The 25,038-nt window shown below is 51.3% G+C and overlaps 1 protein-coding gene across 1 annotated transcript in view; it reads right to left on the bottom strand.

The window, feature by feature from the left end:
• The window catches only part of RAB10 (RAB10, member RAS oncogene family), a 49,378-nt gene extending 35,484 nt beyond the window's left edge, over nt 1–13,894 (bottom strand). The window contains exon 1 of the mRNA XM_080390349.1: nt 13,760–13,894. Coding sequence (XP_080246475.1) covers nt 13,760–13,886 — 127 coding nt within the window. The 5' untranslated portion in view covers nt 13,887–13,894. The remainder of the gene's footprint in view (nt 1–13,759) is intronic.
• Nucleotides 13,895–25,038: the final 11,144 nt, after the last annotated feature.

The following is a 25,038-nucleotide window of genomic DNA, read 5'->3' as shown; positions in this document are numbered from 1 at the left end:
TGTGAAGTGCTGTTCATCCCCATACTTGGAATTAAAACAGCAAATCCAAATAAATAGAAGGTAAGAAAGTACCATTCAGCACACATAGCTGAGGTCCCATCACATGGACCCACTCTGAAAGTATTTTAAAAAATGGCACTGCCTCATTCAACAATGACACGGCAGTGACTTACAAGAATTCCACATATATCTCAGGTTCTAGCTCCCTTACTTCATCTACTGCACACCTTTAAATACTGACCTGCAAACAAAAAGGTAGTAATGAAGTTTATTTGCAAAGATTAGTACAAAATTTCCTGGAAAGTGAAGATAACTCCTCCAAGGGAGGAACCAAGATATACGAGCTTAAAAACATTAATTAGAGGTGCCTGACCGGAGATCTGTAGGGAAAGGTGTCTTAACAAAATAAAGATAATCCACAAGAGCTCAAATAACCTGGTTTCTAGTAACCTTTCCTTGAGAGGAGTCACGTCATCCTCCTCCTCCATGTTCAAAGGGAGTGACGACAGCACATGCATTTAGGTCTCCACAATTCAATCCACAATTTTGGGTGATGAACAAACACCACTGGTAATTTAAATTGAGGGAGACAGCTGAGGCAATACGAAAGAACAACATGTTTTTTCTACCTCTGGCAAAGCAACAGGGTAGGGGACTCCTGGGAAGCTCTAACTGCATCAGCCATGCCCATGAACCCTCCCAGGTATGAAACACTGAACAGCACAATAAGGCCACATCCAGCAGTGAGTCAGCTTAAGGCAAGTGAAGTTCCCAGGAGCAGAACACTTCAGCCAGTGTGCTGAAGTCATCCTGGTATGGTTCTAATCTCATGGTTTTGACTTAAGCACTATCACTCTCCGTATCTCCTGAACTTTGCCCAGGCCCTGATAACCAGGGCAAGGACCATTTCCCAATAAAATGGAGGCAGGCACTAGATTCTGGTCATCAAGTGACAGCCATTTCCAGGGGTTAAGTATTCGGCACATTTAGCTTAAGCATCAATTCAGTAGATACATTCTAAGAACAGCTGCCATGAATTCTGGGTGCAGTGAGTCTACCTAACATTCACACCAAGCAGACTGGAACTGAGATTCCAGACAATGGCGAAGGTTCAAAGAATCTCACTTTGGTGTGAATAACCCATCACGTACAACAGGGACAGAAGCCATCTCTCAGGCCAGAACTGGTTATGAAGCCTTCTCTACTCCCCAGTTGCCTTCATCTCATTTACAAGCATTAATGCAACTTTTTTTTAGTGAAGTCTAACTATATACAGCCCATAACCTGGGATTCAGCAGTCCTCAATACAGCCTGCTGTGCAGAAAGATCAGAGGTGGCCACAGAAAGCAAGCAGCTCAACCCATGAAGGTCCCAAAGGATCTCTCTTCACTTAACCATATTCCTTCCAGTGAAGGAGTTTCAGAAGTCATTTGAAAGTACAGTTCAAATTTATGTCTATATAAAAAAAAAATATCTCTGCTCAGAAAGAAAACTAAAGCTTCCTGTTGACACCACCTACACAGCCACTTAGGTCTATGAGATCACGTACAGTTTCAACACAAGCAGTTACTTTTCCCAGAAAAAGAAACTTAATCATTTTGTTACTCCAGCAGCTAAACCTTGCACAAGGCTCCCACAAGCAAAATAAAAGAAAATGAACAAAGGAACTATTTTAGTGATGTTTTATGCATACCAAGAGACAGAAGAGACAGTAAGGTTTTTATTCATAAGGTAGTAAAGGGGGATGGGGTGGGGGGAGGGGCAGGAAATGAAGCTCTAGCAAGAAGCAGTACTTCAGAATTGTTCCCATGCAGCAATAATCCCTGCTTAGTGTCAGTTAATTCCAGGTCTGAGGGCCGATTTAATTCTCTGCCATTATATCTTTCACTTTCTAATATACTCAAACTTCTAGCCCAGGCACCTTTACCAGCACTTATTTTTAGACAGGGCATCACACAAAGCAGGCGTATGTCCCTGCGAACCCTTTTGTCAGCGAAGCCCTTTAGGTCCCATACCTAAAAAAATCATGGTGGGGAAAGGTCTGGACTCCAGAAAGCCTACAGACAGTTCACGAACAAATTCACAGCTAATTGGAATTCTACTCTAAACCACCAAGGATATGCACTAAGTTTGTTCAAGTTCAATTACAGCCAATTAAATCAGTTTTCATGCACATCTTAGCCTACTTACACTGTATTTGTTAGCTAGAAAATATATACAGTACATGAATCTGCTTTCACAAAAACTGCTTCTATTTATGAAACAAAATTTGTCCTCAAATTACATTAAAAAAAATTCAAGTTAACACTTACCCTGGCTAATTTATACTTAGCAGACAGACAAGACAAGTAGATTCATTCCAGAAAAGCATTATCTTTACTGAAGAGGCAGGTACTGTCTTAGAGGCCATTAAAAAGATTCAGCCATTCAATCTGTTATAAATAGAAGAAGCTCACGAAGAGCCCAGAAGCTCTCTCCATTCCCAGCTTCCGCAATTATGACCCACTGCAGTGCAGAAACTCAGAACAGTTACTTCTTGTTTCAGTAATTATAACTCCTTACTGGCGAAGAAAGGAAGGAAAGACCATCACTTGTATTTTCAGACCAGGCAACTTGCTGGACCGTATACTCTTCAGCTGAACCCACTGACCTATATTTTAGTAGTTTCAGCCACGCCAGCAGATGAAAGACACTAAATACACTGAAACACTGCCACAGGTACTGCATCAGGATTTCAAATTTCTAACAGCAAAATGGAGAGATTCTCCCATCGTTTCCAAAGAGACTTAGCAGTTTGTTTACATGATGTCATCACTACCAGTATTTGAGAAATGAAAGCTTGTAATGCTTTATACACCTCATAGTACACCTGAAGTTTTCCAAAGTCATTATGGCTTTATGAGGGCCACCAAGTACTTACTGCACTTAACTTTTAAATGTTTTCTCTGGTGAAACAGTCTACCAGCTGCCTTTTTTCAACTCACTGAAAAGAACACATGTGCTTGTAAGTGACTTATTGCTGGAAATGACACACAGAAAATACTACCCTTAAAGTACCCTAAGTCAAGTTACCTAGGCTACACTACAGCAGCAACTTTGGTCGTTGTTGGCGTTGGATACATACTCACACTACTAAAGCACCAGGCACTGCAGTCTTAAAATGCTATCTGAGCATCATTCCCATTTACAAGAGGGTTGAAATAAGCTGTGACCCAGCCCTTTGTCAAATTTTCAATACTAAATTGCTGGTTAAGGACACACCTATTATTTCCTACACAGACTCCAAAGAATGGCATTGTCTAGTGTTAAATACAGCATATTCAACTTTGAAGCTCTATTGCTTGCACTGCATTAGCACAATTCAATATGTATTTAACTGAAGACTTGCCTATGATTTAAGATGCTTTCAGTTACTGAATATCAACTTACACTCCAATACCTACGTTTCAGAAGAAGCTTGAATTTATTAACCCTTCAGCATCAAGAAACACAGGGACTTCAGAGTCAAAGCATGGCAGCAGGTACTTATCTTTGGTTTACACCAAGTTCTAGGAATCTGTAAGAATCTCCACACCCTGAGCTGTAGGGCACAGTGTGACGATCAAAGCTCCTCCAACTCCATGCTCTTGGAGGAGGTCAAGTATTGTCACACCAGATGTTTCTACTCAACCTCTAAGTTCCCCAGCAAGCAAGATGATGAATGGTAGTGTTGTCAAGCGAATGAGCAAGGAAAAAAGCTTCAAGTAAAAAAAAAAAAAAGGGGGGGGGGGGGCGCCAAAAAAGCATGCCTATGCTACAATATTGCCCAGAAGCATCACATTTATCAGTAAGTTTTATCACCTTTTTCAGGTAACACTGATACTGCGACACTCAAATTGAACTCATAGAAAGAGCCTGAGAAATTACATACTGAGAAAAGAGCCAGGAATTACATACTTGTGAAACTGAAAAAAAATGAAAGAACGTCATACAACACACCTAGAACCAAAAGTTATTGCTACCCCAAAACACTGGCTTCTCCCAAGGCAGCACTGGAGGGTGTAAGACTTGTTTGGATTCTTTGTAGTTTGCTGTACGCTGCAGCAAGGTTAGCTACACCTCATCTGCAAGAAGAAAAAAGCCTCAAGCTAGCAGCACCTTGCCAGCTCTCTTGTGCCTCAATATGATGAGAATTTATGCTCACTTGGCAAAGCAACCACGGAGACTCACAGTTTCAATTCTTATGGAATTGAATTCTTTCCCTTTGCACTGAAGGGAGCCCAAAGTGGTCACACAGTCAGCTATCCCACCTCAGCAAAGGACCTGTACCCCACATCTATCCTGCAACAAAGCATGTGACTACGCTGTTGAAAAGGACTATGTCAGAAAATTACATCAAGGTTTATACAGAGCTGGGGCTGAAGAAGAGTTTTACCCATAGCTGGACCAGCAGCACCGCAAATTACAAGGTTAGAAACCACAACGGTGCCAGCAGCTCTGACCAAAGAGATGCCTGCTCAGAGTTCGGCAGCAGTGCTGAAGCTCCTGCAAAAGCTAGATGAGCAACATCCAAACTTGCCCTGAGCAAGCCATCACATGCCACCTCTATCAGTTTTTTCTTCTACCTCTTAAGAAACTACTTTGTTAGAAGCTCTTCACAAAGCTGTTGGCTTTGTAAAGCCACCTTCAGATCTAATACTCTGATCAAAAGGCTACTTCCAGCAGGAATCTCTCCAGACTGTAATGCTTTCAGTCAGACCCAGCAGCCAGCTCTAACACACACTGGGAATTCGGACCTTTAACCCAGGTCCTGTCCTGGCACCCAGGACCAACAGTGTTAGTTCAGACTGCCTGAGGTCTCTTCTAGAAATATGTTTATTACCCCAAAGACAGCAATCCCATCATTTCTCTGTATCTGTTCCGGTTGCACACCGCCTTCATCACAATTTTTTCCCCAAACACCCAGGTCGAGTTTTCCCTGTTGTGCCTTGTGTCCGCAGCTTCTTGTGCTCAGCAGCAGCCTCAGGCAGCACTGCAGTGAACGCCCATGACCCGAACCCAGGCAGCCGCATCCTCCTGGTTCTCTGGCTGGTTCTCTGACCAAGACCTCCTGGTTCTTGGTCAAGGCCTCAAGCACACCGGGACACATGCCTTGGCACATGGCCACAATGTCTCAGCAGACACTAACGGTCTAATACTGTCACAGGTGGAGTTTCTGAGCCCCCTTCCATGCAAGCCACCAGCATTTCTGTTCACCAGTCCTGCTCACTGAAGTAGCCAGGAGAAGCACCAGACTTTCCAGAGCACCAGATTTTGCAGAGAACTCTCATTTCTGGTCCATGCTATCCCAGACAAACTAACATGAAATATAAAACCCAAAGAACTAGCTGTTATCTTTCTTTGTACCAGAAACCTGCATAGCTAAAATAAATTTGTTGTTTACTGGCAAGATCAAAAAGTTACACTGAGATGAAAGCATTTCACAGTAATGCTTAATGAAACAGAAGCATTGGTGGGATTCATTTAATAAACAATTAGACAGCTATATTTAAGTTACACACCTAAGCTTCCTCTAAAGTGAAAGGCGTGCATATGTACAGCCATGTTCGGATGGACGGGTTTCTTATTTTCCCTCGCCCCAATTACAGAAGAGGCCTAGGCAGCTAACCCACACTGACAGTTCAGCTTTTAACAAGCGAGTTATGCTAGAGGAATCCCATTTCAGAAAAGGGAGGGAAGAGGATAAGACACAGACTGCAGCAAGCCTTTGAAAGTGTGAAATTAAGATTGCTACCTGAGGAACTGTTAATATCTAGATACTGCTACCAAGATTTTCAACTTTTCTTTAATTATCTGCATTCAGACATTTACTGTAGATCTGCAATAGTTGAACAGTTTTAAAAGTGCAATCAAGTTAGCTACCTACAGGCGAGTAAGCTGCCAGTGAGATTTGGTGGTGAGGAAGAGCAAGTAACATGCCTGCAGTTAGAAGGGAAGGAGAGCTGACACTTGGCACACAAATACATCAGACATCAAGAGCTTAATTCCTGTGTCCAGATGCCTGAAGTTAGTACCTGAACACCTGAAGTAAAATGTAAAATTACCTTTACTCTAGAAGACTAAAAGGCTGGTAACACCAAGTTAAGACATAATCTCAGAGGGCAGAATAACTTTTTATTTGGGACCAGGTGCATACAGTTCAGTGAATGCTGCCACAGAACAGACATGGGAGTTTGATCTCAGATGTGAGCCACTGATGAGATAACTCGACAAGAGCATCTTCAACAAACCTTCTGATAACCTCATAAATCAAAGAACAGCCAAGGAAGCGGTACCATACCCTGGCTTAAAATGGGTAAACACCTGAAGTTATCACAGCACTACCCATCTCTGTAAGCATGTCTTTTAAGGGTTCTGAAGCTCAGATCTTGGGCCAAGACAGCCTCCCACTGAAGACAATGTTGGTCACAGCCCTGTCAGACTGTGGTACTAAAGGAACTCCCAATACGTAAAGCAGCATGCCACACCAGACCCACATTATCAGGAAGAGACCGTTTCCAGCATTCCCCTCAGTCAGACAACTGCTTCAGCGTATCTGGTATCTGTAAGAGTTAATCATTAGTTGAAATATGGAAGAACACCAGTCTGAAAAGCATCCTTGAGGAAAAAGCTGTACGGGTATAGATAGCAGTGTAGGTATTCCATACTTAATGGCAACCAAGCAAGCAGGCCTCTCTCAGGGAGTGCTGAGTCAGATTTTGGAAATGCAAGAGACAACCCTGGTATTTCTCCAGGCCACGCCGTATAAAACAGCCAAAATCCCAGTGGGAAAGAAAGCCTTGAGTTGTTTTAGCTACAGAAAAGAACAAAAATATGCAGAGACTTTAGTTAAAACCCACGCAAGACTTCTAGTTAAACCCACGCAGAAAAGAAAAACCCACACAGTTAAGTTTTACCGTAACACTCAACATTCAAGACTACTTGCAGCAGTAGCTCTTATCTCTTTCCTGTTTCCCCAGGGCCAGACAGGGAATTCCCACAGCACCGGGAATTTGACAAGCCTGTTTTTCACAAAGCCTTTCTGAAGTACCTTACCCCCTCTCAAGGGTTACAAAAAATCAACACCGGCTGAAACCTTTCTCCACATATTGTGTCATCAGAAGGTGACATAGCAAAGCAGGCACCGGCTGCTGCTGCCAGGAGAATACCTGCAGCCTGCTTCCATCCAATGCTTTTCCTGGGCATTTCTCAACCCCAGGCAGGATGAAGTTTCCTGGCAGGAGCAGCCTTCTCCCAGCCGCTCTCCTTCCCGAGATTCTCTGGCTCTTCCTCCACCGCACTGCTAACAAGCAGGAACACGCTGCCTTTCCACAGCTCCAGAAAGGAAAAGTACAAGAGCAAGCTGTTGCCACCTGAATGGTGGAAGCAACCCACACCCTGCTCCCGAGGGCTGCCAGGAGCAGGTACAGCGAGTATGGCCTGCCAAGACGATACCCCACACATGATGCAGCATCACTGGACTGGAGACAGCAACATCTGCTTAGCACAACCTAAAAAAGCCCCTAATGTTAGGATTATTCTTCTTTTCTGTCCCCTGAAGAAGTATTTATCAATAGATTCTCAACCAATTCTCTAATTAAATATCAGTATTAACTTTAAGGGTAGAAAAGATTGTTTTCTCAGGATAAAGAGAGGGGAGTAACAGATTTTCTTTTGAAAGAGGTAAATCAGGAAGTCAAGAGGAAATCGCTTCTCTGCACCCCCTAGTTGTGCTTATCACTCAACAAGGCACTAAAAATACTCACTTCAAAAAAAAACATGAAGGCTGTATCTCTGCATAGAGGCTCCTGCACAAGTTTTCTACCAACATCAACAGGCATTTTATGTGCTCTTGTAAAATTCAAGATCAGACCACTGAGTATACGGGCAGCCTGTCAGAAGAAGCTACAGGCCTGTGCTCCAAATCCAAAACACACTTTATCCTAGAAACTGTTAACGACTTCATCCACTCTTTATCTTTGCCACTTACTGCTGAAGTGACAGCTCAGTCTCCTCCTGGACACCGTGCTGGCTTAATTGGAGCAGCCAACCTCCGCACACTCTCTTCCATTTGTCTCCACATCTTCTGATCATACTTAGCACATTTATGTAACAGCTGCCTATTAGTTTCAGTTGAACATAAATAGCACATCAGTGCAAGGACAAACAGAAAAAGGAGCAGCAGAGCTATGTGTCCTGCACTGCCACCGCACAGGTATGTGCCTGAGGACTGGGGTTCAGCAGCTTTCTCACCTTCCACCAACTGTCTTTTGCCCCGAGGCAGAGACAGAAGCAGCACTGGGAGAGGAGCAAGCCCAGGTTAGGGTTTGTTTCATACTGGGTGCAGGAGGGAGGAGGGAACACTAGCACTGCTGCCAAGCACTTGGTTAGCACGGAATAGCAACCCTAAAGTGAATTTTCACAAGTAACCTCTCAGTAGAAGTACCACCTACTCTGGTGTTTCCATGTCCCCAGATGCCCTATGCCCTCTGCCAGTACAGATTTACATGGTAACATGAGAAGCCAGATCAGGGAACTGATCCAGCTCAGCTGAAAAAATAGCTATGTTAAAAAAAAAGTTTCCAGACAGCTCCCTTTCTCAGCTTTTCACTGTACAGCCATCCACACACAGCGCTGCGAGGCATGCAGCAAAACTGCTGCTCATTATCTGTGGCCCTAGATTAAAAAAAAAAAAAAAGAAAACCAGTAAAACAAAAAGAAAACCCCAACCGCCCCCAATCATCCCATATCTCGTAATTCCAATCCACTCTATAACCCTTCTCCTGGGCATCCCAGCAGACAGAAGTGAGAAGAACCACTCTCTCCAGGCCAAAGAATACATGTTCAACCTCCAGCAACCAGTAGCTGAGGGGTTTCCCAAGCTCGAGACTGCATCCAGAGCATCACATCTAACAGCCACCGACGGAGTCACTTCAATCTTCGACTTTCATTCTGAACCTGCTTACACTTTCCCCTCCAAAACTTCCTGTGACAACAAGTTTTACAGCTCAGTTACCTGTGTGTAGAAATTATTTTTGCATCTCTTGATATGTGATGATTTGTGGACCCCATGTCATAAAAATGACTGAACAGGAGTTGGGTGTGGGGTGTTTGTTGGGGGTGGTTTGCTGGTTGGGTTTTTTGTTTTCCTAATTCACCTGCTCCACGCCAGGAGTCAAATACTGACTGTACCCACAGCCTGGGGACAATATAAACAAAACTCAAAATTGTTTGCAGCTCCTACAAGCTACAGATGATACAAAAAAGGAAAAGTAAGCCAGTACTTTCAGCTGCTGTAGTAATACTCTTTCTTTGGACCCCAGAAACTACTTGTTATTCAAACTTCACCGCAAGCACCATAAAGAGCATTTTCACAATACAAAACAATCTGCACCTAGCTTGTTTTGCCACGATCTGCCAGGTTCTTCCCCATTCTCCACCTCGGACTCCTTCCTTCCCAATATTAATATATCACAATCATGGGCAAATAAATCCTTCCAAGATTTAAGAAGAAACTTGTATTTACTATTTTTGATATCTGAGGACAGATTTTAGAAAACATCACTGCTTAAATTTAGCAATATGCAATGATTCCACAGTCAGTGCTTAGCAACTCAAAATCACTTCTAATAAAGGCCAAATAAACAAACGAGAAAAAACAATATTGTCAGAAACCTTCGCATTTAAAACAATAGAGACTTGCACACTCCCAGCACAGCTTTGCCATCAAGAACTTCTATGTGTTCAGAATAAAATAAGGGGTGATCAAACCTCAAACATCACACTGCTTTTTCTCCCTCTCTTCAGATTTGTAGAGTTGCAATCAGTGTAAGTAAAGTCCAGAAAAGCAGAACAAAACTGCATCTTCAGTATGGGTTAAGATCCATGAATGCTTTAGCTATATCAGTAGCATTTAGAGGGAATCTCACAATGATTACATACCCTTTGTTCTCTTGAGTGCATTACTAGAGGTAGTCAGATTTCATGGGAAAACATTTTTTGTGACTCATCTTAATTTGCATTTCACTTAGTCAAACAATAGCAATTACATGCTCGAGTTCAGTTTTGACATTCACATTTTTAGACAGACAGCCTTGCAGGAACAGACCCCTCCACCTGCTTATGTCCAGGCAGCAAAGGGCAGGGCTTTACCTGCTGACCCTGAACAGCTTCACAAAGTGTGCCTGCTGAGCTCTGACAGATCATTTTTCAGTGCTTCACTTCAAACTGTCATCAACTTGACACATTGAATGCCAGTAAAAAAAAAAATTACTAAAGAAAATGAAGATCTTAAGTATACATTGACCGGAAGTTACTTGTACTAACATTTTTAACATTAAAAATAAAGAAAATCTACTGGTAGCACAAGTGGCAGCAGAGAAAGTACTAAAATTAGCAGTGTTTGGGAGAGGGGAGACCAGGCAGCAGCCCATTAAGAGAAGTCGCCAGTATTCTGTGCTTAGGAGCACCACACTCCTAAGGAACATCACTGTCTAGAGGAACAGCTACCACCACCAGACGTGACTCAACTGTAGAGCATCTTGTAGAACACAACTGAAAAGTCACCACAATTTCTCAAAAAAGATAACAAAAATGATTTTTGCACCAGAGAATTACTGAAGAGTTATTAAAATTAAAAATGGTTTGTGACAGACTAAGTCTTCTCTAACTTATTCCCTTTCTACCTGAAAACAGCAGCACAGCATTTGAGGACAAGGCCCCTGCTCTCCCCAGGGAGGTTACGATGACTTAGGGATTCTTGCAGAAGAGCCATCTGGATTATTTATAGTACATCTAGACAGGGTAATGAAATCATTCACACATGCACCTCATCACATCCAAAAGATTAACTGCTGTTTTAGCAGGAAATATTAGATTGAAGTGATTCAAAGTCAAATGTTTAAAGAGTATACTAAATTACAGGTATAGTAAATTATATCCCATCTTCCATCATGGATCATGCTTCATCTGTCCTATAAATGTGTAAAAATGAGAGTAAGTAAATATGTTACTAACACAAAGTAGAAATGCATTATTATTGTATCTTCACTTACATATGCAGACAACCCTTGTGTTTTATAGAATTAAAACACTGCCCGCCACACACACTTGTCCTTATATATACGCAGGCTAGTTTCAATATTCTTTGAGACCTGTCTTTTCCTATAAAGACTAGAAAGACTCAGCCAGTCCCTGCTTACAGCCACCAATACTACGCCAAGTTTCACTTCCTTGGCTATCTCAGGTCTTTGGTGGAGCTCAGTGTAAACACAGAGCCACGAATCAGAGCTAACAAGCTACCAAGTTTGTTGTTTGGGTTTTTTTAAATATAAGGAGCAATTCAGTCAATAAGCCTGTCACCTTCCACGTCACCTATTGCGTACACAAGTGCTTTGGAAATAGTATTTCCTTGTTGCTACATGTCAGACTCCACCTGAGTTTTTTCCTGAAACTCCCCACTTACAGCTGCAAAAGCAGCCCAAGTTGCACAGCTACTGTGGCAGGACTTATCGCAGCAGGTACCACCAGGCAAAGCACCTTTCCAGGCTCCATGTTATGTTCCTGGATTGCCATTGCTGCCATCACTGCTGCAGCAGAGGAAAACCTAAGAAAGTCTAAAATCTGTATTTACTGGTGATAGTTTGAGATAACGTATTTTCAAAATGATTACTCAATCGCTTTGTTGTAATAATGCGGAGAACAACTAAATGGACAGGTATTTTAACCCAGTTCAAGATTTTTCATTCATGGATGGGCTACATGCTAATGCAGTCTCCCTTTCAACTGACACTACTTTGCACGGGACACTTTCCCACCAGGTTTCCTCATTACCCCGCTACTTACAAAAGAACAACGGAAACAATACATTATTTAAGACATCTTTGGGCAGTTAAGCACCTGGAATTCAGCACCACACAGAAAACCTATTTGTACCCAAAAATCTGCTAAATTCCACCATATAACTAAATATTTAGTTCAGAATTTAGGAAACAAAACTTGTTTGCCTTCAGGTGTACATGCACTACGGTTTAAGTACTCCAGAAATAAATACCTACTGGTCTAAATTGGTCTGACTGTCCAGTAACACTTCCAAACCCTGCACGTGCACACTTGCTACCAAACCTGATGATACTCTGCTTGAATGCTCAAAACTACAATTAGACCAAGAACTAACAGTAATTACTAAATTACTAATTACTAAAAATCGCTCATCACTAAGAGCACAAGTTCTCTGGAGCCACCATGCATCTGCTGACTTCTTAACTAAGACGCTGACTATTTTTAACTTTGAGAATTGAAATAAATGTTCCCAGCAAACACAGAAAGCAACAAACGCCATGTGATCTGGGTAAGAATTTGCCAAGCAGCGCAGAATTACACTATGGCCACGGCAGCAAAATAAATACAGCCTTCCATAGTCAAGGTATGCAACTCTAAGAAACAAGATTAAGCAACCGTCACTCACATGCCCCCAAACAATTCAGCAAAACCCCAAGCTAAGGCCCTAAATGCTTTTAGGCAACAACCATGTCTTGACACTTAATTGTCCCAAATATATCTTCTTTCACTTTAAATTACCCAAGGCTTGCTCAAGAGCATCTTTTCTAGGGTGACGTTTCAACACCAACGAGGAAGTACAAAGGAGTGTACTTAAACCTAGCAACAAGATTTACACCAAAACTATGTTCTCCTACCGTCAGCAAACAGCTGTACAGCCAATCATTTAAGGGATTTGTATCAAGCACAAAAAGCCAGATGCCAATCAAACACCCCCCAAGTTTTTCATTTTTCCAGATGCAAGTATCTGCATGTTGCACCAGTGGGTACTGCAAGAAAGAGCAGAGGCATGAATTTTCTTAAATTGCCAGTCAGTCACCAAGATGGTTAGAAGCTGCTGATCTGAACTCTTCATCTGCAAAGCAAGACCGGTGTTCAGAACAAAAAGCCAAACGCTACAACATGATGAACCCAGGAAGAAAGGATGTTAGGTGCAAGGCCTGCCTCACAGCACAGATGAAACGTAAAGAGGAATGCCTAGGAAGATACGCAGCTCTCCTTCACGATGTCAAAGAAACTACCTTAATCTGGAGCCGCACACCAACGAAGGGCTAAAGTCAGCTTTGCCAAGAAGCCCGGCGGCTCACTCAGCAGCGAGGGAAGGACAGCTTTGTTGGGTGAGAAAACAGACCCCACCCACAAGTGTAATCTGTAATCATTTCTGCTAAACCACATCAATAGCCGGGAAGGTACCGTGCAGGGATGGCAACCCCACCGCCCTCATGCACGCCGGGGGTGGGGGGGGGCCGCGGCAGTGATGGAAGGAGCCAGGTGGGCTCCGGCCGTTAGCTGGCGGAGGGAGGGGGGGGGGGGGGGGGCAAGCTGCCAAGGCAACCCCACGGGAGGAAAAGAGGGGGTCGCTCAGGGTCACCGAGAGCCGAGAAAACTGCTGCGCTCAACTGCGGAGAAACATCGAATCGTTCCTCCCTGCAGCAGAGGCCAAGCCGGCGGCGGGTGTGACCGGGGCGGCCGGCTCCGGGACGCAAGGAGGGGAAGGGGGGTCCGGGGGTGGCCCTGGACCCTGGGACACGGGTTTGGGCACAAGAGGGAGAAGCACGACCAAGAGCTGCGAAGCAGCGGCCCAGGGCAGGGCTGCAAGAGCCCACTGGGGCGGGCACGGGGCGGGGGTTCCGCCTGAGGGAGGTGCCCGGGGGGGCGGCGGACCCCCGGGGGACGCACTGACCGATGGTGGAGATGAAGGTGGTGTTGAAGGCATCGTCGGAGAAGCGGAAGAGCACGCAGGTCTTGCCGACCCCCGAGTCCCCGATGAGAAGCAGCTTGAAGAGCAGGTCGTAGGTTTTCTTCGCCATGGGGAGGCGCGGCGGCCGCCGCCGCCGCCCGCTCCGGCCCCCTGCTCGCCCCCCCGCCCTCCTTCACCGGGCGCCCCCGCCGCGGCTCCGCCCGCCCACCCCTGCCGGCAGCACCGGCCGCGCCGCGAGCGAGGGCGGCGGCGACGAGCGAGGAGGAGGAGGGGGCCCACAAAATGGCTTCCTGTCGCGGGGCGGCCCCAGCGCCTCGCCCGCTCCCCGCGCCGCCACGGGCCCGCTGCTCCTCACGGGGAGGTGGCGGCGCCCGGGCTCATAACCCCCCGGCCGGGCTCGGCTCGGCTCGGCGCGGCGCGGCGCGGATCCCCCCGGCGCGGCTGCCCCGGACGGCGGCGGCTCCTCACAGGCGCTGCCGAGGCTGCGCGCGCCGCTCGGTAACCGCGCAGGCCTGCGGCGGCGGCGCGCACGCCCTGACGTCAGCACGCGGGCGCGCGGCCCTGGCGGCAACGGGGCTGCACGGCGGGGGTGGGGTATGGGGGGGCGGCGCGCGCACCCGCGTCCCGCCGCAGAACCCCGGCGTGGTGACGTCACCCGAGCTCGCGGCCGCGCGCTGGGGCGGGGCCTTGCGGGGAGGAGGCGGCCCCGCCCTCCCACCCTAGAGCCGCCGGAAGTCCCGCCCCCTCCTCGCTTACCGGAGCTCTGATTGGCTAAGCTCTCCTGCCAGTCTCTCCTCCTCCCCCGGGGGTGACGTCCCGGCGGCGGGGGGGCGGAGGACGCCCCCTGGCGGCGGGCGGCGGTTCCGCGCCCTCTTTGGGACCCCGGCCCGGCCTTGGTGGCCCGCCCCGCCCCGCCCAGGGACTGGCCGTGAGCCCGGCAGCTCTGTCGCCGTACCCCGAGGCCCCGCCACTCTCCCAGGGTCACCACCCCCGCAGCCGGCGGCCCCCCAGGCCCGGGGGCGGCCTCACCGGGCCGCCCGCGCCTCAGGCCGCCCCGCCGGGCCCCGCAGGCTGGGCCTGCGCCCCGCGGGTTGAGCACCGTCCCGCAGCGGCCGGCAGCCTGCCGGGAGCCGGCCTGAGCCCGCAGCGGCCGGGGCTGGGCACCGCCATGGCAGCGCTGCCGGGGCACCGAGGCCCTGAGCGCAACAGGCCGGGGGTGGCACAGAGGGAGCCCCCTCACCAGCCTCCACCAGCCATGGCAGGCAGAACGCCGGGCTGGGCCGGGGCTTGGCCAGCGCAGCGCGGCACGATGGACTCGGATGGCGGCTGGGTCAAACCGGCACGATGGACCCGGGTAGCGGCTGGGTCAAACCGCCAGCAGGTGTGAGATACCTCCTTGTGGCTACCTGGGTGCTCGGGGCATTTGGCCACCAACCCCAGAGAGCCAAGCGGCAGGGTCACCACTGAAGCCAGCTGAGATGCCCCGTCACAGGGAGTGTGTTACAGCCCCCCTCGCTTCAACCAGGCCGGAGCAGCATGTGCCAAGCAAGAGGGCACGCGTGGGCGTTGGAACCCAAGCTGTCCCGCAGCGCAAGCCTACATGCTGCCGATGGCAATTTGCTTGCATAATTAAGTATTCTGTGATCAGTAATTTCCCGCTGTTTGAAAGGTGCATTACCTCAAAACGTTCAATACCAGTCGTGTCCCTCCCACCCAGCCTCTCCCAAAGTACAGCTTAGGACGTCTCTGGTGACTGACACTCATGTTTATTTCCTTTGTATTTTGATTTCTCAGCCTTGGCGGCTCCTGTTTGCAGGCACGTTTCCCCTCGGTTAGTGGGGTACAAGGCTCTGTCTCAAGAAACCTTGAACTCTGCAGCGGGTTTGCTCCAGGAGCTGACACAGCAGATAGGGCAGGAGTTTGCGGTTTCACAAAGAAGGTTTATTTTTAGCACTTTGCTAGATCAGTTTAAGGGCACCGTATGAAACGCTTCCTGTCTATGACTGAGCAGATAAGGGGAAAAACACCAGTATTCATGGAGAGCTCCGTGGTGAAGACACTGCCACAGATACCGGGGACCCACAGGCAGGCAGCTTCCAGTCACTCTCCAAAGGTTTATCAGGACAAGCACATTGCTAGATGTTTACACCAATGCTTGAAACAACCTTTTGTCTTGGAGAGCTTGTTAGTGGACTTCAAAGGAGTTTATCTTATAGGATCCTAGAGAGGAAGCAGTAGAAGTCTCACATATCCCACCTGCAAACAAGGCAAAGTATTTTCTGTCTGGTTTCTAAGACTGGCCCTGATGTTAAATGTTACCCCCCTAAGGGAACTGATCCTGTGGGACACACCCCACTGAGGACAAAGACACCCTTGCTCTTGGTTTGATGGTAAATCCTGGTCAGGAGACCATCGCTGCAGGGCTGGTAGGTTTGGGAATGTCCACTGAGAGGTGGAACAGTTCTCACAGCTCTCCCCACCAGAAGAATCTTCTGTCCTGATCTCAATAGGGCACTGATCTGATGTGACAGGGGGTAATTACCAAATTAGGAGGAATGGCGTGTAAGGGGAGAGCCAGCAGCACCTGGCAGCCTCTTCCAGTCTGTCAGAGCCCACTTGCCAGGAACAGCTGAGCAGCCAGGGTTGCAACACCGCACCACAGATGCATGCCCTCCAGATCTTGACACAGGGAGGGGAAAAGTGAATCACAAGCAAGTTGTGCAACAATATTTAAGTTTGAGGAGGTTTGCTTGGGGAGGGTGGTGACATGCTAGGCTTGTTGGTTACTCAAATCCTCTCACAAAGCAGGGCCCGGCCCTTGGTGTGTGCAGGGATGGAAGAGATCTTTGTCATCCAGGAGGCATCAGCAGCCGCAGCAAACAGGAATCTTTGTTTTCTCTAACTCCTCCCCCAGCCAAGGCAGGGACAGGGGCTCCGCTGCTCTGCTCCGCTGCTTGGCCACAGGCACAGGTCAGGCCATCTGAGGAGGTTCTGGTCCCACCATTTTGAGTCCTTCACCTTGAGCAATAAGCTCACATGCAGCCCTCCAGCACAGACCCTCCCAGCCCTTGGTAACCTCCAGCTCCCACCACTTCAGGAACAGCTGGAATCCAAAACTTGTGTAAGGACATGGCTGGGCTGCATCAAAAGAAGTGTGACCAGTGGGTTAAAGGAGGTGATTCTCCCCCTTCTGCTCCACTCTGTTGAGACCCCACCTGCAGCACTGTGTCCAGCTGTGGGGCTCCCAACATAAGGGGGCCTGTTGGACCCTGGTCCATAATGGACCTGCTGGAGCGGGGCCAGAGGAGGCCAGGGAGATGCTCAGAGGCTGGAGCAGCTCTGCTGTGGGGACAGGCTGGGAGAGCTGGGGTGGCTCAGCCTGGGGAGGAGAAGGCTGTGGGGAGACCTTAGAGCACCTGCCAGCACTTAAAGAGGGCTTATGAGAGATGGAGACAGACTTTTTCACAGGGCCTGTAGCGATAGGATGAGGGGTGATGGTTTTAAACTAAAAGAGGTGAGATTCAGACTAGATACAAAGAAGAAATGTTTTTTGCTGAGGGCGGCGAGGCGCTGGCCCAGGCTGCCCAGAGCAGCTGTGGGTGCCCCATCCCTGGCAGGGCTCAAGGCCAGGCTGGACGGGGCTGGGGGCAGCCTGGGTTGGGGGGAGGGGTCCCTGCCTATGGCAGGGTAGTGGGACTAGATGGTTTTAAAGGTACCTTCCAACCCAAAACATTCTGTGATTCTACGACTATGACAAGAGCCCTGACAGAGCTGGCAATAGCAGTCCCAGATGCACAGGACATTGTCTGAGGAAGAACACAAAATGGGTTGAAGTTGCTCCACCTGCTTCCATATGACATCATCCTCTTAGCAGTGGTGACCACAGCGTGGTCTGTGCTGCAAGTACCCTGGGCACCAGGCTGGGAGCTCTGAGCTCCAGCCACCCCTCTGGCTGTAGGCACATGCAGTGCCCAACTGCCTTTTTGATTTTGCTGCTGTTGTCACTGAGGCAGGGGAACTCAAAATAAATAAATATCAAGCTAAACCCAGTAACTGGGTGAATTTTTTGAGACACCCCTGGAGAACCCAATGTAAGAAATAAGCTTTATCAGAAAGATGAATTCCTGAGGAGGGGAAGTAAAAGTGATGCAAGGTGGGTCCTCCACACTGCTTTTCTCTTTTGCAGATAACTTCATACATGGTGTTGGGTCTCACCAGGCTTCCCAGCCACCCTCCTGCCTCCAGCTGATCTGCACAGACAGATCAAGCAGCTTTGGATGAGGACATTTTGCCAGTGGCAGAACGGGCCAGTGTTTGGGGCAGCGCTCACCACTGCTGCTGGCAGGGTTGGGCTTTCACCACCTTGGATCACACATCCCTGCCTCTTACCCCATGTGTCTCTCAGGCTGCAGTGGACAACTAGAGAAAAAGAGGAACAAGAAAGGCAGCTCCACGTCCCTGAAACGGGGACCGTCGCCCCTGTTTTCTCTTCCAGTTGGCATCACCCTGTCAAGAGCAGAAGGACTTTGTCAGCACTTCCAGGCAGCACCGAGGATGCAAAGGTCATGCAGAGCCCAGTGCCTTTGGCAGCAGCTCAGTGTGCCGGGTGCATCTCTTACTTCTGCACAGTCACCTCGGCTCGGCTTCTGGCAAGGCAGTGCCAGCACCAGCAGCTCAGCAGGGCTCTGCCCAGCAGCAGACAGCACGCTCGGACGTGTCTGATGAGCTTTCTGCCCTCACCGCTGCCTGGTCTGCCTCTGCGCAATGCAACGGGGCAGACTTCGGCCATGTGCTCGCAGCCGCTCCTTACCCAGGTTTAATGCTTAAAGACCTCTGTCTTCCCATGCCTCTGCCCCCCGCCCAGGTTCAGCCCCCTCTGTCTGCTGCCAAAAGTTTCTGCCCTCTGGTTGTAACATCACTTGGTTACGCTGGGACATGATCCCACGCTGCCAGCGAGTGGGGGAAGAAGCTCTGCATTGTTGTCGTCAGTGCTTTGCAGAGCCAGTCACTGCCTTGTTTTCTACGGTTTTTCACCAGGGAGCAGAGCAGTGATTGGAACGAGGGACTGAGAAGCGGTGACTGCCGGCTTGCTGCTGCTGCTGAATGATGCTTTGACCTCCAGCAAGCAGCAGCACCACTCTCTCCCGGTGCCCAGGGACTTGCCGTGTACCTGTTGCAGAGGCAGTGCCGCCCACAGTTCCTTATTCTTTGTGGAGCAGCTTGAGGTCACTGAATGAAGAGCTCCCTAGGAGCATGCTAACGATAAATAAGTCATTACCTACAAAGGCAGATGAAGCACTAGTCCCTGGTTCCGTGTAGAAAGGGACCTGCCCCACACACACACTGGGGATTTATTCTGCTTAGGGGAGGGTTTGGAGGGATCTCAGGGGGAGCGTGGGAACGCCCCACTGCATTTGTTGAGCGCTGTACAACCAGAGCTCTGCCTCTTTCAATTACATCTTGCCAGCAGATTATTAAATCCTTTAATCTCTGAGCAATGATGCTGATCTAGTTGCCTTACAGACATTGCTCACACCACATCTGTTGAAAACCCGGATCTAAGATAAAAGCCTGGAGCCTCCCACGTGGTTGCCAGCCATCCCTTTTCCCCCCTCTCTCAGCTCCCATGGGACAACAGCAGAGATGGGAAGAGAGACGATGGGGCGCAGCCTGGGGCTGCGGGACCTCAACAAGCGGCTGCAGAGTTTCCCCATGTCACACAGGAGTCGGGGCAGAGCCAGGACATGGCTCGGGGGCCGCAGACAAGGGGCACTGGGCACATCTAGGCTCCCAGCCTGCAGCACCCGAAGCTCTTTCCAGCCCTTCGTCAGTGTGGCCGGTGATTGGCAAAGTGACACAAGATTCCACTAAGCCATCCAGCCCTACATCCCAACAGGATTCATCCTCTGCATCAGAAGGTCTTCTCCTCGAGGGCAGCCCCAGGGGCCTGCATGAGAGGCAGCACTTTGTAGTAGCTTTTATCCCTCATCTCCTGTTCATCAGGAGATGCAGCTCATCACTTACCCAGCTGTCTTAAGCATCTGGGGGTCATTTGGAAAATGGACAGTTTCCTTTAACAACATGACTGTGGATGGGAAGACGTTGGAGATCTGCGCCCCGAGCTGGCTCCCGTACCACCACTGCCGTCTAATTATAGAGGAGTCAGCTGCTGGCAAACTGATCCAGCCTAAATCCAGGCTTAGTGTGAGCTGTGCTTGCCCCTCCAGCTCCCCTGATTTCAGTACAGGGTGAATCTTGCACCAGGGCGATTCCCTTGCTGCCTTCCCAGGCAGCTGTGAGAGCTCCTCTTTTGCTTCCCTCCTGTGCCATGCACAAATGCTCAGCTCATGGTCTGAAAAAGCCAGAAGACCCAAGACCTCAGCCCAAGGGGTGGCTGGAGCCCGAGGCTGCAGCTGGCCCGCACCAGGGATGCTCACAGCTGCTACCCACAGCCCCCCTCAGCAGAGCTTATGCTCCCCAGGCTCCCACAGCCCACCCTGTGCTGGGCTCTGCTTGTGCTGCCTCTTCCCATAGGTGCCACAGCCGGGAGGTGGAGGCAACCTGGTCCTGCCCGCAGGGTCCACAGCGGATGACCAGGAGCCATTTCTTCTGCCAAGCCCTGTCCAGGCAACCCAACTTGCTGGGTAGGGGTTGTCTGGGCAGGGAAGGAGGCGTTTGCAGCGTGGGTTGGGAGGATTTAGCAGAAGCCAGAGGCTCATTCCCAGATATCTTTTACAGAAGTGGCGTGGCAGGACACATCTCTTGAGTCATAGAGGAACAGAAAGGTGCCCTGTGCTGAGAGGGGTGACATGCCAGGGGTAGTGGCAGGGGCACCGCAGGGCAGGGTGGCCTTTTCTCTCAGAGAGGCCATGATGGGCAACTGGAGCAGCTCCAGGTCCTGAGGAGAAGAGATCGGGCAAACATCAACTGGTTTAACAAGCGGCTTTTGGGCAAACAGCTGATCTCCCCCCAGCTCCAGCTGCTTGGCTGTGGCATGGGGCTCAGCCAGGGATGCTGGGAGGCAGCTTGGCCGGGGATTTGGGATGGGTGGCTCCTCGGGCACCCTCCCACACTCCCTGGCGGTGCTGGGAAGAGAGAAGCATCCAGATACTCTGCTGCTTCACAAGCTCCCTCATCAGCAGCTCAGCGTGTTGAAACGGGGACAGCATGAGGGAAGCTGGGAGCGTGTGGTGGATGGGGAGCGCCACAAGCAGATGGGGATGTGACCGAGCTGAACTGCAAAACTGCCATGGAGGAGGGAAATGGGGAAATGAATCCAGTGGATCTCTGGGGATGCTAGTGAGCTGGTTTTGGGTGAAAGCAGCCAAATGCCTGCTGGACCCCCAGGGTCCCTTTCCCCTTGTTAAAGTCAAGAGAAGAAGGTTCAGAGTGAGAAAGGTCATCGGTGGGGGGCAAGCGAGAGGATCCAGCCTCTCAGCTGCAGCCCAGGCTGGGGACAGCATCACACAGGGACATATCCTTTCCCCGTCAGGGAGGACAGGCTTTTCTCCAGGGCTGGTCCAGCCAACACCATCACCAGTTAGTTAAACCTGAAGAAAAAAAACCTAAGGAATGTCAACACAATGCTGCCAGCATGGAGACCGTTGTCCCTGCTCCCAGCCCATGTCCCTGCTCCCAGCCCATGTCCCTACTCCCAACCTGTGCACTTCCATGTGCGCAGCAGCATTTTTCTGGCAGCAGCCGGGATAGCAGGGTTTTGGCAGCCTGGGAATACTCCCACTGCAACCTTGCTTTAAAGCAAAGGCATGACAGGGCTGAGCAGTGGCAGTGAGCCGTGCTGAATGGCACCGGGACCTGGGAATGAGGGACCGCGGGGAAGGTGAGGAGCTGGGGGGGAGGTGAAGGCCAAGTGCCCTCAGACCCCTTCTGCCCTGAGTTGAGCAGCTTTCAAAGCACCTGGGATGAGGGTTTGGGGAGGAGGGAGCTGGTGGCACTGGTGAGCCCTGCCCTGGGTGCAGCTGGGGGCTGAGCACCGTGTGCCCATGGGGAAGGGGGGGCTGTCGGTGGCTAAGGGAGGCTACTGTGCTGGGGCATGTGCAGTAGATCCCAGCATGTCCCTGGCACCCTTACCCCTTGTGCATGGCTCTGGCAGAGAGCTCAGGGTGTCCCAACTAACCCAGGGACCGCGATACTGAAGGACATGGGGTGGGGACCGCATGATCCCATGGGTGGCAGAGCATCACCACCAGCACTGGCACTGGGCATCGTTCCCTCCCACATCTGTCTGGCTCCAGCTGATGCTGCTGCCTGGGCCAGGCAACCAGGAAAACCAGAGAGACCGGGGCAGACCATGGGAAGGGCATCAGAAGATCTCCCGCCACCCTGCTGCCAGCAGCCGGCATGTCCATCCTTGCTGCCCCACTGTCGCCGTGCCATGGATGTCAAGCTGGAGGGCTCTTCATCACCACCACCCTCATCAGCACAGCCTCTGGCCTCACTACGAGTGACACTGGCATGATTAGGCTGTCAGAAACCTGCCTGGCTTGACAGGGCTTCCCTCCCACTCCTCATTAATTCCTTAACGACTCTGGCCTGTGGCTTTGCCAAGTCTGGGCAGCCCTGGACCCCCCAGTCCCAGGGGGCTGCCCCAGGACAAGGGTGCTGGGTGTCCCAGCAGCTGGGGGGTACATGGGGCCACAGCCTCCCTGGCTCCTTCCAGACACCCACAAGAGCTGGGAATTGGCTTGTTTGGCATTTTCCAGCATTTTTTCCAGCACGAAGCATCTCTCTGAGTGGAGTTTGGCTGTGTTTCCACAGGAGCTCGGGGGGCTCAGGGGGTCATAGCTCCTTCCCACCCCACCCTACTCCATCCCATGACAACTGCCAGCACAGAGTCCCCTACACAGCCAGGGCGAGGGCAACAGCCACCCGTGCTGGGGGCCCTGCCACTGGGGAGCCCCACAGCAGCACTGGGGAGCGGGCATGGGCAAGGTGCGGGGGGGCCTGGGAAGCAGTGGGGTGGGAAGAAACCCAAGGGGAAACTGCACCCAATGTGCCTCCGCTCAGCACCCTGTGGACCAGGGCCCACAAGCGGCCAGGCCAGGACAGGAGGAGGGGTGGCCAGGGGTGGGGTGGTGTCCAATGGGTGCCAAAGTGTCCCAAAGATGGCTGTGGCGTCCCAGAGATGACCACAGTGTTGCAGGGTCAGCCACAGCGTCCCAGAGGTGTCTGCAGTGTCCCTGAGGTGACCACAGTGTCTCAGAGGTGACTGTGCTGTCCCAGAAACAGCCTTGGTGGCTGAGGGGTGACCATGGTGCCCCAGGTCTGGCACTGGTGTCTCAGGAGTGGCTGCAGTGTCCCCAGGGGTGGCTGTGGTACCCAAAGCCAGCCAGATTTCCAAGGGCTGGATACAGCTTCTCAAGGGTGTCTGCGTTGTCCTGACAGCAGCCATGACCCCCAAGGGATGGCTGCAGTGTCCCAGGGTGGCTGTGGGACATGGGGACATGGGATGGGGAGGAGTGGAAAAGCCAAAGTGATGGAAACTGGGACCCCCAGCCCCGCTGCAGCCACGGCAGCATTTTGGGGCTGACCCAGGCCCACAATCAGGCTGTGAATGACATCCCGCCCCCGCATGGCACCTGGACCACATCCCCTGTGCCGGCCAGCCCAGTGTCACCCCTGGGGTGCTCAGCCCCACCTTGGCTGTGGCACTGATGCCATTGTGGTACCCACAGCAAACCAGAGAGGGGGTGGCATCCCTGGCGGGACACAGACCCTTGAACCCTGGGGCCTGGGTGGGAGTGGGGCAGTGCCCCCCTTGCCCCACACGGGGACATGGTGGTGGGGCCAGCGTGGCCGTGAGTCACCACGTGGCTTCCTCCACCCCAGGCTTGCCCTGCACCCCACCCCGTGACTCAGAGCCCGGCAATGCATCCCCACGGGTGCTCAGCCGCCCACATGCCATCCCGCACCCCCAAACCCACCGGCATGTCACTGGGCATGCCACCAGGCCCCCCCACCCCCGCCCAGGGCTGCCCCAGGGTCCCCCAACACCCCCACCTCTTCTTACATAGGTGGGGTAAAGCTGGTGATGGGGGTCCCCTGGGGCCCAGAGTGTGGCCCCTGTGCGCAATGTATCCCCCCGTGGAGCAAAGGGTGGGGGGCAGCAGGGGGTCAGGGCTCTGCCTCAGCTGCTTTGAGGGCTGCTGTGATGAGAGGGAGAGAGAGGGAGAGGGAGGGGAGGGGAGGGGAGGGGAGGGGAGGGGAGGGGAGGGGAGGGGAGGGGAGAGAAGCATGTGGGGAGAGGGTGGGGAGAGGTGCGTGGCCCTGTGCCCCATAGTGTCTCTGCCCATACACTCCAGGGCTGGCCCAGGAGGGTCACAATGGGGGTCCGCTGTCCCAGTCCGGTCCCACCACCGTGGGGACAGGCCTGGGCTGCCTTGAAGGTCAGCCCAGAGGCCAGGCCAGTGGCCACTGGCCACCACAGCATGCTCCAGTCCCGTGCTGACACCTGCGGGCAAGGGACCGTCTCTGCATGGCTCCCTGCCCTACATGGCACCATGTCCCTACACGCCATTTTGCCTCTACATGTCACCTCATCCCTACGTCACCGGGTCCCTACATGTCACCCCTCCTGACATGTCACCCTATCCCTCTGTCACTTTGCCCTTATCTCATGCCTGGCTTAAATATCCCCCCACCTTCCTATGTGTCACCCCACCCCTACCTGTCACCACAGCCTGGTCCTGGGGGGGGATCTGGGGCAGGGGCACCAGGCCAGGGGCTGCTGGGAGCGCAGGGCTATGGTGCCCTTGAATCCATCTGCCCTGGGGACACTGGGCCAGTGCCACAGGCAGAGCCGGGCAGCACCACGGTCCCTGCCCCATGACACAGGGATTTGGGATGGAGCCAGGATGTGGGGGCTGCAGCAGGGATGGGATCAGGCCTGTGCTGTCCCATGGAGGGGCTGGACACATCCCCCCCCTCCCCATGTCTGTGCCTGCAGCGGGGGACAACTGCACAGCCCCATGGATAGACCCTTCCCCGGGACAGGGCAGGAGAGGGGAGGTGGCCCTGGTGCAGACCCCTGTCCTGTCCTGCATCGTCCCCAGAGGCTGTGGCAGTGCCATGGGCAGTGCCAGGCATTGCTGGAGGCCAAGACAAGGGGGAGTGCAGAGCCAGGGGCACAGCTGTCCCAAGAGCCCCTGTGGAGAAGCGGCATCCCAGCCTAGTGGGAACCCCCGGGCACAGATGTGGCGTACAGTGATGTCCAGCTTGTGCAGGGTAAACCCTTGTCCTGT

The sequence above is a fragment of the Falco punctatus genome (assembly GCF_963210335.1).
Source record: "Falco punctatus genome assembly, chromosome: 5".
Classification (NCBI taxonomy): Eukaryota; Metazoa; Chordata; class Aves; order Falconiformes; family Falconidae; genus Falco; species Falco punctatus.
Note: the sequence above shows the minus strand (reverse complement) of the source record. Positions and strands in the feature narration are given on the sequence as shown.